Below are 16,150 nucleotides of genomic sequence, written 5' to 3'. Positions count from 1 at the left end.
TGGCATTTGCCCAAATAAAGATGGACCCTCAATTGACATCTTCCCCCACAATTAGTAATAAATATAGTTTATTTTATTTATTTATTTATTTGTCGAGCATGTATTAGGTAACAGGTATAAGTATAAAGTTGATCATTAGTACATGAAATGGATACGAATCAAAGGAAACATTAGGACAGGGACGGCAGGCACATAGCTGCCCTTATGCACGCTTTGAATCTCCTGCGTGGCGGAAGGACCAGGGTGTAGCTCATGCGCGAAGAATCAAGATAGACAGAGGAGCTAGATAGAAATCAAACATGAAATTTATCTTCATAGGACATTAAAACGGCTGCAACCACACAAAGTCAGTTACATTTTCCAGAGGTAGGAGATACAAATCAAATCAGCAGTTTGATCAGTGGCTTTTTTGCAGCTATTTTGCGTTATAGGATTACCTTCTCCCCCAAATAAAATCTCCAAGAATGAGAGGGTTAAAAGAACATTATCTTACTGAAATGAAAAAAGATTGCTTTCCAAGGATATCCAGAGATATGCAATTTCCTTGTAAAATGTCAATTAAAGGCAGTGGGAGATGGCAGTGATATGTCCGCTTATAAAAGGGGCTGCTGAGTTTTGTTTAGCAACTGCCTCTTTGCCTTCCGTAGAAACCTGTTTGAGGTGAGGTTCCAGCTGGTTAACCTTCCCTCAAACTTTCCAGTGATTTCCATGTCATTTGATTTATGCATTTATTAACAGTAATTGAATAGTTTTAATCCTCTTTTTTTTAGCACTATAAGTCAGCGTTTGGAACCTGCAGTCAACCAGATGTTTCTGGCCTGTAATTCACACTGCCACATTGACCCTGCCGAGTTCTTCAATTCTCTTCTTTTACTTCTCCTAGAGAAAGACAATGTTGTCCGTCTCGGTGGTGGCTCTGGTCTGGTTGGTCTCCTTGAGGACCTGGTCTACAGCTTTGGATCCAACCCTGGAGGGGACATGGAGAGACTGGAAGGCCACTCACGGTAAAGAATACGTTCAGGTGAGTTTACTCAAATGAAATTGCTATATTCCGGTTTAACAGTTTCAATACACTAGGGGCTGAGTTGGCTGTCTCTCTTGATGTTTTCAGAGCCTTCTGCAGGTTGTGCCCCACAGAAACAAAAATCCTACTTTCATTTCAGGTGTTCCAATTTCGTACCTTGATTGCAACTTAGAATAGCAATGTTGATAAACTTACTTTCTGCTATCTGTCTTCAGACATATTTTGCAAGATATAATGTCCTGGGTACAAAATGAAAATGGAAGGAGTTTTGTCCATTCCTGGGTGATTGAATTCTAGTCTGAGAAAGCTTTTATGGAAGAGAAGAATATGAGTTCTAGATCTTGGAGGTGCCTGTTTGGGGAGATGGGACTAAGGGATCTTCCTGATCTTGGCTTCCAGGAGGAGGAAGAATCCTTTCGAAGAGCCGTGTGGGAGGAGAATTTGAAGATGATTGAAGACCATAACAAGCAGGCTGACCTGGGGAAATACACCTACTGGCTTGGCATGAACCACTTTGGTGATTTGGTAAGCCTGGAATTAACGAACTGACTTACTGACTGACGGTCTATCTATCTCAAATTTCTTTAGTCACCCAACTCTTATTTGTTAGGCATAGACATCTCTTTTCCTAGAAGTTCCAGATGCCAAATGGAGTATCTCCACTTCCCATATTAAAAACCTCAGGAGAAAGATCGGGGTGCTTGTTCTTTCTCAGCCCAAAGGCACCCAGTGAGCTTCCATGACTGAAGTGATGATGAACTTGTCTCTTTCTAGTCCATGGTTTTTATAATCGTACTTACTGCAGAACTTGAATCCAATAACAATGTAAATATTGATAGAATAGAATAGAATAGAATAGAATAGAATTGAATAGAATAGAATAGAATAGAATTCTGTATTGGTCAAGTGTGATTGGACACACAAGGAATTTGTCTTTGGTGCATATTCTCTCAGTGTATATAAAGGGAAAAAACACAATTCATCAGTATATGTTGTATGGGTGACTGCATGATTCCAATTCTGCCACCTGGCTCCCTCATTTCTGTCATATTGTAGCTTCCGAATGCCAAGAGCACATCAAGCAGACCCAGCCAAAGGTTTGAGTATGGAGTGGTAATATTCCAGCACATACGGACAGATAATCTTAAACAATGGATGAGTTTAGCCATCTCCATGAATTCATCTTTAGCATCTCTCCCAGTCTATTATCCAGACTGGGAATGTTAGAATTTTCTCTGTCAGGCATTTGAGCTGATTCGTAGAGGCTGAGGCATTCTGGGAATTGATGTCTTGACATCTTAAGAGTTGCCAAGATTGAGAAATGCTGCAATTATACAACTTTCCCTAAGACAACCAGGTTGGTGACAAGGGCATAGGTTTCTTCATAACATACATTCTTTGCATTTGATTATGGGATAAAACTTATTAAGGCTAAATATGAGAAGTGGAAATGGAGATCGGTTGAGATTGTTCTTCTCCTCCTCAGACCAATGAAGAGCTCCAGAAGAGGCTGCACTGCCTGCTCTCTGGCTCTGAGAATGTAACTAAAGGCAACGGGATCACATTCAAATCCTCAGAGGATCCAGATATTCCTGACCAGGTGGACTGGAGAATCAAAGGTGCTGTCACCATAGTCAAGGATCAGGTGGGTTGTGGTAGATGGTTCTGGGTATTATGTAGAGGTGTTTTTAAGGAAGAGTGTTATGTTCTGCCCATTGGGCCACAAGTCAGAATTTGACAGATTCACAAAGACTTGCAGATAAAGCTAATTTCTTTTCACTCTTAACTTCATCCCTAAAACTTTAATTCTGTCGGAAGTAATTTTGGACCAGCTGCTTACTGCCAAGTACTGAGAGGAAATAACTTGTTAAAGGAATATAAATTGAGAACATTTAATCAGTGGAGTGGCTTCCTCCAGAGGTTGTGTGTATTGTATCACTGGAAGTTTTAAAGAAGATATTGGATAGCCATTTGTCTGCAATGGTATAAGATCTCCAGCTCAAGTAGAGGGCTGGACTAGAAAATCTCTGTGCTCCCTTCCAACTCTCTTATTCTGTATTCTGAGTTTTTAGATGCTCAGTGAATCACTCCACCTTTTTTTTTTTTTATTAAACCCAGGGTGATTGTGGCTCTTGCTGGGCCTTCAGTGCCACTGGTGCTCTGGAAGCCATGCATTTCAAGAAGACGGGGAAGCTGGTCTCACTGAGCGAACAAAATCTTATCGACTGTTCTGAGGAGAATTATGGGTGTGGCGGTGGATTTATGCACCTAGCTTTTGAAACTGTGCAGAAGCAAGGTGGGATCAATTCAGAGAAAAGCTACCCTTATGACAGACAGGTAATAAATGATCTGAGTATGTGTATCTCCGGGTCCATTCCTTCTGCATGCTTCAAGCTGAACTGTTCCGCTCTTTGTCTCTAGCTGATAACGCCTCCAGCAATAGGATGGGAAAGGCTTGAGTCCTGGGTGGAGACAATTACTATTAAAGCCCATCAACCACAACATTTTCTTAGGATCACTGTTTTCTTCTGCAGGATGGGGAGCCTTGCCGCTTTGTTCCCGAGGAATCTATCACCAGATGTAATTCATACGGAAAGATCATGGAGGGGGATGAAAAAGGACTTCAGGAGGCTGTGGCCAAAATTGGTCCAGTTTCTGTTGGAATAGATGCTGGGAGTAGCAAATTTAGCTTCTATAAGTCAGGTACGTTTCCCGAGAGCTCTCACAGTTGACCTTGTGGTTCTTGCCATCTCCTTTGTCAACTAGTACTCAACACTGATGAGGCTATACTGCATCTAAGTATTAAGGGGTTATGTTGTTGTTGTTTTCAAAATGGTGAGAACAAGGAGAGCTTTTCGTTTATTTCAGGTCAGCTTATGGAGCTTGTTCTGTTAGGTTTGCTGATTTGTTTTGAAGACTTTGCTGTGATAGGTTCACATGGTGGCACAATGATTGGAATGCAGGCTTACTCTGGCGACTGCCAGCAGATTGATTCTCACTAGGATCAGTGTTGACTCAGCCTTCCATCCTTCTGAGTCGGTAAAATGAGGACCCAGATTGTTGGGGGAAATAAGCTGACTCGGTAAACCACTTAGAAGGGCTTTAAAGGACTGTGAAGCAGACAAAACATGAAAGGGGAGCGGAGAGAAAGAGTCCAGTTTCCAAGGTACGCCAGAGTGGGAGGCCAGCGACCCAGAGAGCTTCTTCCCCGTCTTCCCAGGAGCATGGGACGTCTTGCGACCAGGCCCTGAGCTCCCTTGCAGTTTGTTCTGCTGCTGGAGGATGGGCTGCAACTGTTCTACCTTGGCCCAAGCCAGCTCCTTGCATCATCTCCAGGTGCTGGTACCTGGCCTTGCACTCCTGCATGTCTTTCCTCTGCTTATAGTCCTCAGTAAGGTGCATCTGCTGAGTTTTCTTCCCAGTTAGATCCAATTTGAACTGAGCCAGCTGTTTTGCAAACTCTTTCTCCTGGGGGATGCTTGCTCCAACCACTGCTTCCTGTTGGGGCCCTAAGGAGCCCAGGTAGGCAGGCAAGGAGTGTCTGGGGGGGGCGGAGTAGAGGCCAGCGAGGTGCCCTTCGACGTGACATCGAGTTGGCCATGCCCACCAAGTCATGTGACCACCTAGCCACATCCAGACAGCCAGTCATTAGGCAGATCATATTAGTGCTCCGTGGGATTTTTAAATTATGAATTTAGTGGTCTCTGAGGTCCAAAAGGTTGGTGACCCCTGCTCCAAAGCACCTGAGGGCAATACAAGAAGTAATGGATGGAAACTAAGAAGCAATGTAGAACTAAGAAGAGATTTCCTGACAATAAGAACAGTTAATCAGTGGAACAGCATCAGAAGTTGTGGGTGCTCCAACACTGGAGGTTTTCAAGAAGAGATTGGACAGTTGTTTGACCAGTATGATGTTGGCTCTCCTGCTTGAGCAGAGGTTGGACTAGAAGATCTCCCAGGTGCCTTCCGATTCTGTTATTCTGTCTCCTTTAACATCAGTGCCTGACACGCCTATATAGGACCGTGCACCTTTGGTCCCCTTGAGTTAATAGAAAATAAAATAATACAGTCGGAAGGGACCTTGGAGGTCTTCTAGTCCAACCCCCTGCTTGAGCAGGAGACCATTTTCGACAAATGGTTATCCAATCCCTTCTTAAAGGCCTCCAGTGTTGAACCACCCACAACTTTTAAAAGCAAGTTTTTCCATTGATTGATTATTCTTACTCTCAGGTTGATTTAATAAAGCTAGTTTCACTGGGGTCCCTTCAGACAGTTGGAAAAAAAATGTAAGGTTCTTCTTTAAAATTACAGACGTTGGAATGGATTGGATTGGATCCTGCAACATTTGTATCTTATCGCTTTATTTCCCCCTATCAACTATGTAATTCATTTTATTTTATTGGTAAGATTGCAAGACGAATCAATCAACTACTAGTATGTTAGAAGTAAAGCTCAGAATTTTCCTTGAGCTACACCACAAGCACATAAACCCTTCTCAGTGGATAAGAGGAGAATGTTTGTAGGGTTGGAATGAGGGGGCTTTGGTGCTGAGTTTGGTTGTTTTCTTGCAGACGTTTCATCAGGGGAGATGTTACCTAGTTGGGTTATGAAATGTCTGCTAGAAAACAGCCAAGCTCAGAAAGCACCAAGGACCCTTTCTCAATATATCTTATTTTCAGAGTGACTTTCTTCTCCAGCACAGCATAAAATATGTAGTTAAATGGACAAAACAAGAAAACCTAAAAGACACCAATGAAAAATAAGAAATCTGATTAACATAGTCCTGGGAGGAGGGGAGGAGAGGGAGGGAGGGAGAGAGAGAAGGGGGGGAACCTCTCTTGAGCCCCGCCCTGGAGCTTCCTCTTCCTGTGTAAGGCCAGGTATTCTGACTGGTTGTCAGACTCCCATGGAGCCATGCAGAGGTAACTTGTAGGTTGTCTTGAGTCCCAGGCTTGGTTGAATCTTGCTGGGTGATGATGTAATGAAGAGGGTTAACTGGCTGCCAGAAAGGATGGGTTATTCACTAGGTCATTTTTTATTCTCTTTATCCAGGAATATATAAAGAAAACTATGATGGAGAAAAGCACATAGGTCATGCTGTGCTGATTGTGGGTTATAACCATTCCAGCAAGGGCAATGGCTATTGGATTGTAAAGAACAGGTGAGTAAACAGACATCAATCTGCAGAAGTGTTAAAAATGGGAATTTTACTTACTGTATAACTTAATTGTTTTTCCCATGAGATTTTTGTCACAGAGCAATTTTATTTTACTTTATTTTATTTATTATTTGTTTTTATTTATTTGATTTGTTAATCGCTTACAAGATAATAGGTATAAGTATAAACATGAGTAAAAATACAGGAAATAGGTACAAATAAATGGGGACAATAGGACAGGGACGGTAGGCACGATGGTGCACTTATGCACGCCCCTTACAGACCTCTTAGGAATGGGGTGAAGTCAATTGTGGATAGTTTGAGGTTAAAGGAGTGGGGGTTTAGAGGATGTAACAACAGAGCTAGGTAATGCATTTCAGGCATTGACCACTCTGCTGCTGAAGTCGTACTTTCTGCAATCGAGTTTGAAGTGATTTACATTGAGTTTGTATCTGTTGTGTGCTCTTGTATTGTTGTGGTTGAAGCTGAAGTAGTCATTGACTGGTAGGACATTGTAGCAGGTAATTTTGTGTGCTATGCTTAAGTCTAACCATAGGCGGTGTAATTCAAGGCTGTCCAAGCCCAAAATCTCAAGCCTGGTGATATAGGGTATTCTGTTGCGAGCAGAGGAGTGTAGAACTCTTCTTGTCAAATACTTCTGGACTGCTTGATTGTATTAATGTCCGATATGCAGTGTGGATTTCAGACTGATGAGCTGTATTCGAGTATTGGTCTGGCAAAAGTTTTGTATGCTCTAGTTAGCAATTTGATATTTCTGGAGGAGAAGTTTGGTAAGATTAGATTTACAACTCTTAATGCCTTTTTGGCAATGCTGTTACAGCATGGCACTTAGGTCATTTGATATGAGAACTCCAAGGTCCTTGACAGAGTGAGGATCATCAATGAGGTCATATCCACCTAGTTTGTATTTGGTGTACTGATTCTTTTTACCAATGTGTAGGACAGAGCATTTGTTGGTTGAGATTTGGAGTTGCCAGATGTTTGACCATTCAGACACATAATCAAGGTCGCTTTGAAGGATAGTAGCATTGTCGGTGGTGTGAATAGTTTTACATCATCCACAAAGAGGACACAGTTGCTTATAAGGTGATCGCAAAGGTCATTTATATAGAGTATAAAGAGGGTGGGTCCTAGAACGCTGCCTTGTGGGACACTGCTGTTAACTGGAGCAGGGTTTGATATAGCACTCCCTATTTTTACTATTTGTTGCCTGCTTGACTTATGAAGGGATCCAGAAATGCTGTAAGAGTTTAGTTTTAACAGTAGTGTGTCATGGACCACTGAATCAAAGGCTTTGCAGAAATCTATGTAAATTACATCTATAGCTTTACCCTGGTCAAGTAGAGCAGTCCATATGTTTTTGCAGTAGGAGTTGAAGATTGCAGGACAATTTTTTCCTGAAACCAAATTGATTTTTGGAGAGTAGGTTGTTTGACTCTAAGTGGAGAGTGATGAATTGGTTAATGATTGATTCCGTGACTTTGCACGTGACACAACACAGTGAGATTAGTCTGAAGTTTTCAACCAGGCTGGGGTCACCTTTTTTGAAGATAGGGATGACCGTAGCTAAGGACCATAGTTTTGGTAAGGAGTTGGTTCTGAATGATATCTCATATATAATGCTTAGGGTTTCCGCTATGGCAGAGGGGAGCTTTTTTTAAGAAGTATGCACATAATCCATCAGGCCAATAGATAGGGATGGTTTTAGGTTACGTAGTGCCTTTTCTACATTATCTTCTGTAAAGTCAATATGTAGTAGGTCATTACAGTTTGTTGTGGTATGACCAGGAAATGTGGGGCATGAACCATTGCTTTTTACAAAGACTGAACTAAAGAATGTGTTGAAGAGATTGGCCTTAACAGCTTCATCATTGCAGCCTTTCCCATTTGGTCCTTTTAGGGGTGGGATGGTTCTTGATTCCTTAAGTTTGGTGTTCACAAATTGTAGAAGGCATGCGTAGATTTTATACATAGGAGGTTTTCCTCTTGCTTGCAGTGGTAATTTGTGCGTTCTGCCTTTATCTGTCGGCATAGGGTGTTGTATTGGTTTTTAAAGCTCAGCATCATTGATATGAAAGAAAACTAAAACCAAATATTAGAGCAGTATATGCCTTCAGTTTACAGTTGGTCATGATGTGATATACACCCATAATCACACTGAGGGGAGGATACTATGCCCCATTTATGCAGTGAGACCCAGCAGATGCTGTGTGGGGTCTGCAGGATGAACATACCCAGATCTTCTTTTGCTTAGTTTCCATCTTGAAGTCAGGTTGTATATCCTCTGTGAAGCCATGGACCAGGGAGCTGGTCTAAAGTTGCCATGTAGCTCCTCTTTTAAAGATGGCTGCCACCTGTTAACACATGGCAAAAAGCCTCCCTTTGCATCATGATTTTGGAGATGGCGAAACTTCAGCTAGAATCATGAATGATCCCCTGTGCTGCAGGATTGCAGAGAATGAATGAATAGAATGAATGAATGAGCTGGAAGGGATCTTGGAGGTCTTCTAGTCCAGTCCATGAAATGTTCTGTATACTAGATTAAATATTCTGTATTCTTACCTTCACAGCTGGTCCACTCTTTGGGGCGAGAAAGGTTACATGCGCTTAGCCAAAGGATCAAATGAATGCAACATCGCCGATGACGCCGTCTTTCCTCTCCCAGATCCAAAGAAAGGAATGTAATTTCTTCTTTCAGCATAAGGATTCTTTGAAATGCAGAGCTAATAGTTACCAATGAATGACCTGCTGCTTCTGAAGTTTCTGGAAGAAAAAAAAATGCTAATAAATGCTTTGGGGCAACGCTACTCAGATCTTACCTAGCACACGCTGTTCTATTATGCACATGTGTTTGTTAGAGACATTGGTATTGCTATAAATGTGGCCTATTTCCCCAGGGAATGTCAGAATTCCTGATGCATCTAGCACTGTAAAAAAAGGCCAGAAAATATGCATTATAAATATGTATTAATTTCATACACATCTGGTTCAAGATACGTTGAGATGACACTTTTTATTCGGCGCAGTGCATAGAAATGTGATCTCAGGACTACATCACAGCACATCACCTATTGAGAGCCCTCAGTTCTCCAATTGGCATGCCTATTACACACTTTTGGAAAACAAAGCACATAATCAATAGTAATAGGTAAAAAGCAACAATGTATTCACACCCATGATAAAGGATGCTACTTCCAGAAGGTGGGTTCATTCCTACAATATTACAGCCCTCACCCCTCTGTCCCTAATCAGTAAGGCTAATAGTTAAGTGTGCAAAGCTTTCAAGATAATTCATCTTCAACATGAACATGGGACTATATTCATTCAGTCGTGTCCAGATCTTGGCAATTCTATCCATCAGGTCTCTCCACATATTTCAATCATGTGCTATTTCTTTGAGTTGTTCTATGCTTTGGCTGGTGTCAGATTTGATGGTGTCCAATCACCCTATTCTTTGGTGGCCTGGTTTCCTTTTAGTGCCAATTCTTTCAAACATAATTTCTTTCTCCAGTGAATGGATAAAAAAATGGGACCCATTCTAAGTAATGGTTTGCAACAAGAGGCTCAGCCTTGTTTCCACTGCTGCTTTCCTTCAGGATGATACGTGTTCTTTGCTGTCATATAGACTTCTAAGAATTTTAGGGCCTGGATGTAAGGCCCAAGAATGAGAGGCCGCAAGACAAAAACATCTAAGAAAAAGAAGTGAGATGTTCAAATGAATATCTTTCAACAAATGGGGTCTTTCTGACTAAAACTAGCTATACAGGCAGTCCTTGACATAGAACCATCTGCTTAATGACCATTCAAAGTTATTACACTACTGAAAAATGTGACTTACAACCAGTTCTCGTAATGATGACTGTAGCAACACCCTCACAGTCAAGAACGAGACTGTGGCAACAAGCTCATGTGAAAATGGTTCGAGAACTTAGTAACAAGCTCATATGAAGACGGTTGCAGCATCTCAGGGTTATGCGATCACCATTTGCAACCTTCCCAGCTGGCTTCTGGCAAGGAAGGTCAATGAGGGAAGCTGGATTTGCTTAATGATAGCTTGATTTGCTTAACAGCTGGTGATTCATTTAACAACCCCAGCAAAACAAGGTTGTAAAATTGGACACGATTCACTTAACAACTGTCTTGCTTAAATAACAGAAAGCACTCTAGGCTGCCAGCCCAGTAGCATAAGTTTACTGCAGCTCCCCTCCATTTTATCACAGTACCTGGTTTTTTACATTTTTATTGCTTAACAACAGAAATTCTGGTCTCAAGTGTGGTCATAAGTCGAGGGTTACCTGTACCAATCCTACATAAGGACATCTACCTATCTAATCTGGAGGTTTTTAAGAAGAGATTGGACAGTCATTTGTTTGAAATGGTACAGGGTTTCCTGCTTGAGCAGGGGGTTGGACTAGAAGACCTCCAAGGTCCCTCCCAACTCAGTTATTCTGTTAGCTAGAGTAGGCCCAATTCCCTTCAACACTGCTACCTAGCAAGACTTGGGAAGCATGCCTTTTCCATGAGGGCCTCTGTCCTGGGGAGTCCTTTCCCCTTAAGATCCAGTATGCTCCCACTCTTTGGCAGGAACTGGGTCTATCTAGTCCTACAACACAAAAGGACTGGGGTGACATGATAGTAGTCTTCCAATATTTGAGGGCCCCAAAGAGAAGGGCACTGAATTCAATGAGCACTGAAGTACCTGAAGGCAGGATAAGGAGCAATAGATGGAAACTCATCAAGGAGCGACCCAATGTAGAACTAAGGTGGAATTTCCTGACAGGGAGAATAATTAATCAGTGGAATGACTTTCCCTCAGAAGTTGTGAGTGCTCCAGCACTGGGGGGGGTGTTTAAGAAGAGATTGGACAACCATTTCTCTGAAATGGTATAGGGTCTCCTGCTTTGGGGAGGGGGTTGGACAAGAAGACCTCCAAGGTCCTTCCATTTCTGCTCTTCTGTTATTGTCCTAGCCTTCCTCCTTTGCCTCTCAGCCTCAAGAGGAGCAGACTGTCCCTCTGCGCCTCAGAGCTCTTCTGCCACCTTCGCCTTCGCAAACCCTCAGAAATTGGAGGGAGTCTCCAAGGGCAACCGTGGGCAGAAATTGCTGGAGCCTGTGATTGGCTGCAGAGGAAGAAAGCATCACCCAATCAGAAGGGCCATATTCCCCACCTCTTCCCCACCCCCCCAAGTACAATTACTAGGCAGCTATTATATTATTACTCTATTATTACCCTATTACTCTATTATTATTACTCATCCCGTTGTTATTATAGAACTCAAGACAACAAACACATACACACTTCCTATTTTCCTCACAAAAACAACCCTGTGAGGTGGGTTTGGGTCAGAGCGAGTGACTGGCCCAAAGTCCCTCAGTTTTTATGGCTAAGGCAGGCCTGAAACTCAAACACACTGAGCCAAGGACACTAAAACGGTCATAAAATATTTAGAATGCCAAGGAAACTTCATGTGCTGAGAAAGACCTGGGAGATGAGGGAAAGCAAAAGAAAGTAGTTTATGTATTGTACATATTGATGTTTTATTTAGGAATAAGCACATTCCCTAGAGTTAGAAACTATGAAAGAAATTCTGCTCGTGGAATAGCGTCCCTCCGTTCTTTCAAAATCCTGGTCTTTGTAGTCCTCTCGCCTCAGGACTCCATAGCTTGAATGGCCTCTGTAATCTCACTGAGGATACGATTCAGTCAAATAACTGAGGGTCCTTGGTGTTCTCTGAGCTTGCTTGTTTTCTTGCAGAAGGACTTCATATGAAGGCACAATTACTCTTATAGGTCGCTCCTAAATGCTTTCTCACATTGCTGGGGAAGATTCCCTATGAAAATGCATTGATGATGTGATCCACTACAGGAAGATGTACTGTTCTCATGTGTTGCACAAAATGGAGGCACTGCTGTGCCCACTTCACCAGGGTCTCACTGTTAAAGTGGGCACAGCAATGCCTACTTCAATATCTATAGGCCCCTCACATCCTGGACATAAATAGTTTCAACTCCTACCCTCAAAACGCTATAGAGCCCTGCACACCAAAACAACTAGACACAAGGACAGTTTTTCCCCTGCATGCCATCCCTCCGCTAAACAATGAATTCCCACAACACTGTAAAACTATTTACTAAGATCATATCACTTTTTTCTTCTCCTCCCTATTCCCTATCTCCTTTTCAGCTTATGACTATAACCTTGTATCTTTACTATTTATATTGTTTTATTTAGTTTCCTAGTATGATTTGGTTGCTTATTAGTAACCTAGGACTATCGCGAAGTGCTGTATCTTATGATTCTTGATGAATGTATTTTTCTTTCTTTTTATGTACACTGAGAGCATATGCACCAAAGACAAATTCCTTTGCGTGCCCAATCACACAATAAAGAATTCTGTTCTATTCTATTGAGTGACCAAGTTAGCCTACTTGTTAGATGCAAACCTGGGCACATAGTGTGTTAAGGAGAAGGCTTGCTTCTGCAAACCCCAACAGCAAGGCGGAAGAAAAGAGCAATTAATTGTAGATAAAACATAGCTGAGCAAGCCAAAGCTTCCAAGCCAAGGAATCCAAATAAAATTAAAGATTTACAAATTCCAGATGAAGGGAGAGAGATGGTTAGTCAACAAGCCAGGGTTGCAAATAATTAGCTTCCAAGTGTCACAATATGCAAGCTGATGCTGATGTTATTTCTAACAAAAAAGCAAATTGCTCCTATGGGAATTCAAATATTCTTTCCGTTGAGCATGCACACAGCTGTAGTCAAACCTTGCTGATGAATTCAGTGGCTTGCTGCTTGCGCATGAGTGGCATACTTTAGTGAGCTGCAAAGATCCCAGGAGGAATTGCTGGGAGGTGGGCAAATGAGTTCCTGGAACAGCATACGTTGCTATTGAGTCAGGCCTGGTGGCACAACAAAAAAGGAAGGCATAAAAGGAATAAAGATTTTGGGAGGAGAAATACAGACCATTTTAATTAAAACATCAGAAGAATGTTGGCATGCAATCTGGGGACAATATTTTTTTTTAAAAGACATGGAAAAATAGGGTACATCCACCCGGACAGCATTCAGTTTGAAAAGAGACTAAGAAGAGAGGGTGGTTGGCTAAAATAAATCAAGGTCGCACACACACACGCTTGAAAGTAAATCAGGAAGCCTGTAATTGCGGAGTCTGATAAAAAACAAAGAATGCTTATTCACAGGAAATATGCATATGTCAAGCTGGTAACAATTCTGGGTAGTTAGAAAGCTGATAAAAGTAGCAAAAGAGTTAGGTAATTTGCAGACCTCAGTTAAAAGTTAGGAATAGAGATGGGCTGCAGCAAATAAAATGTATAATTAGATCACTCCTGGGGCATTCATTAGCCAAGGCTTGGGAATAGGGGCAGCTAGAGACCAATAGAACAAATTGTATAATTATTACTAAAATGTTTATTATTAGATGATACTTCTTATTATCCCACCTTCTTCTTTAGTGAAAACGTATGAAGCTTTCTTAATCCCTTTTTCTTGGTCAGGAGCCCTTTTCCCTGGGATAAAAAGCAGTCAAAATCTATACTTCGTGTCTGGTGTCCTTCGTTGGCCTTGGCACTGAGGGGGATAAGCTCTTGAGAGAAACGCAGGGAGTCCGGGAAAAGCTCTCCTCAGAGGCGGAGGAAGTATCATGATTCCCTCAGAATAATGTCCTCAAGGCATTAGCGGGGTTGCTTACCTCAGAAAAATGCCGCCATGGCTTTCGTTTTGTTGTGGAAATGAGTCACTTTCTGAAGAATTCAACTTTCCTACTGTTTTGGAGCAGGTCTTGGGACCTTCAAGTTGAGTCATTTATGTGAGTGGGGAGACTCTTTATTTCCCCTGTGTTTCCAGTGAGGCTTTTATTATGCAAAAATTAACAATCTGATTTCCTACCCTAACTGTTTACTAACCCTATGTCCTTTTACCCTAAAGTCATACCAGTATTTATGTCCATGATTATCTAATGATTAAAGAATCCGTTCTTTATTTATATACAGTATTTGATTTCTATCCTGCCTCAAGTAACTCAGGGCAGCAACCATAACTTTTTACTTCTTCCTCCTATTTTCTACGCAACAACCCTCTGAGGCGGTTTAGGCTGAGAGAGAGGGATAGATCCAAAATGTCTATGGAGATTCTCAGTCATCCAGGTCATGGCTGTCCCAAAGATGCTTTTTTCAAGAGGCAACTGGGCTTTCTGGTTTTTCCTCTGAAGATGTTTCGCTCTTCATCCAAGAAGCTTCTTCAACTCTGACTAGATCAGGGGTCTTCAAACTTGACAGCTTTAAGACTTGTAGACTTCAACTCCCAGAATTCCTCTTCCAGTCACGTTAGCTCAGGAATTCTGGGACTTGAAGTCCACAAGTCTTAAAGTTGCCAGATTTAAAGACCCTTGGACTAGAGGGCAATGGAAGGATTTATACTCCTTGCAGACAGCTGGTCATTTGCATCCTTTTAGGGAGTTATTGAGGCTACTTGGAGAACCCTCAACAGAGGGGGAGGGGATACATCATCTATCTCCAATCTACAACACAGTCCTTTAAACAGTTCCAAAAAGGCTGCACACCCATTTACATTGAGGGGACCCTGAGGACACAGATAAACCTCCAAGTGGCCTCAATGATTCTCTAAAAAGGATGCAAATGACCAGCTGTCTGCAAGGAGTATAAATCCTTCCATTCCCCACCATCCAGTCAGAACTGAAGAAGCTTCTTGGATGAGAAGCTAAACATATTCAAAGAAGAAAAAAAAGGTCCATTTGCCTGTTAAATAAAAAGCACCTTTGGAATAGCCTCAAAACAGCTAGATGGCTTCCATACTTAAGTGTTGTGACTGGAAGGATTGATCCTGCTGGGAGTTTTGACTCTGATGCCTCTGAAGAGGGAAGGTTTGAGCCTGCTGTGAATGTGGAGTCTGAATTATCAGAGGACACAGATGTGAGTCAGGAGGATGAGAGATTGTCGGAGAGACAATCCACTCCAGAACCTTCAACTTCATACATGACAGCAGCTGATCCACAAAATGAGTCAGGGGTTTCTAGCGAGGAGGGAACTGACAGATGTTGGCTTGACGCTAGAACTAGAAGAAGATTGAAATGTCAATCACAATCTGAAGGGAGGCGTCAAGCCAGACATTGATTAGAGAGACTGACACGCCCATACTGGGGATTTGAGGAGGTGTGCTGACTCTCAATCTTTGCTTGGAGCAAAGTGAAAGGTGAGTAGTGCTTTGTGGATTCGAAAGAATACGTGATTTATGAGCAATTCTGCCTTGCCAGACAGATTCCGGGAAGATTGCCAAGGACTGAAAACAGTACTGTTAATTCTTTAAAGTTTGGTTTTGTTCTTGTTTGAATATTTTGAACTCTGGAACTTCGTATGCTCACCTGTGGATGCAGGTGAGACATAACACTTAAGGTAGAACTGGAACTCATGGTCTCCTGGTGATTGGCCTGAAGTCATCCAGCTGACTTTGCACGTCTTAAGTTGAGACTACAACTCCATCATCGGTTGCTTTCTCAACTACTGTCCACATTGACGCCAAGCGTTGACTTGGCTGTCAGTCTCTCCGTCTCTGCTGGGGTAGAAAAGGAAGGAATTTGACTGGAACTTCTGAGTGAAGTTGCTGGACTGTTTTCAGTTCCTCTGTTCCTCCCTTATTAGCATTAGTTGCTGGTTGAGCTGATAATTACTCCTCTTTCCCAACCGCAAATTCTTGTTTTTGTACAAATCTTACTTCCAACCTACCCACTCCTTTTATAATTGAAATCCAGATATGGTGCAATTCTTTTCAGATGACCTTAAAGCCCCAGAGAAGAAAACCAAGAGAAAGAATGTCTGCAGAGATTATGAATCATCCAGATCATGGTGGTCCCAAAGATACCCGCCATTTTGGAGCATGAAAGGAACAGGTCTTGGGATCTTCAGTTGGA

The 16,150-nt window shown here is 42.1% G+C and overlaps 1 protein-coding gene across 1 annotated transcript; it reads left to right on the top strand.

Annotated features, from left to right (window-relative positions):
* The first annotated feature begins 528 nt into the window (after positions 1–528).
* LOC113450356 (cathepsin K-like) lies at positions 529–9,021 on the top strand. The gene is made up of 8 exons (XM_087922606.1): positions 529–660; positions 884–1,021; positions 1,424–1,549; positions 2,511–2,669; positions 3,143–3,361; positions 3,559–3,727; positions 6,077–6,185; positions 8,774–9,021. The coding sequence occupies exons 2-8, from the start codon at positions 893–895 to the stop codon at positions 8,886–8,888; spliced, it is 1,026 nt and encodes a 341-aa protein (XP_087778732.1). The 5' UTR covers positions 529–660; positions 884–892; the 3' UTR covers positions 8,889–9,021.
* The last annotated feature ends 7,129 nt before the right edge of the window (positions 9,022–16,150 follow it).

Source organism: Pseudonaja textilis, chromosome 1 (genome assembly GCF_049901715.1).
Source record: "Pseudonaja textilis isolate UNSWEBS1 chromosome 1, rPseTex1.2, whole genome shotgun sequence".
In the NCBI taxonomy this organism is placed as follows: Eukaryota; Metazoa; Chordata; class Lepidosauria; order Squamata; family Elapidae; genus Pseudonaja; species Pseudonaja textilis.
This window is presented reverse-complemented; position numbering and strand designations above follow the sequence as displayed.

What these genes read in the sequence shown, in the direction of transcription:
- LOC113450356 (XM_087922606.1), top strand. Translation starts at nt 893, where the DNA reads ATGTTGTCCGTCTCGGTGGTGGCTCTGGTCTGGTTGGTCTCCTTGAGG. An exon ending in TGAACCACTTTGGTGATTTG is followed by an intron (nt 1,550 to 2,510) that starts GTAAGCCTGGAA and finishes TCTCCTCCTCAG; the next exon opens with ACCAATGAAGAGCTCCAGAA. An exon ending in GCTACCCTTATGACAGACAG is followed by an intron (nt 3,362 to 3,558) that starts GTAATAAATGAT and finishes TTTCTTCTGCAG; the next exon opens with GATGGGGAGCCTTGCCGCTT.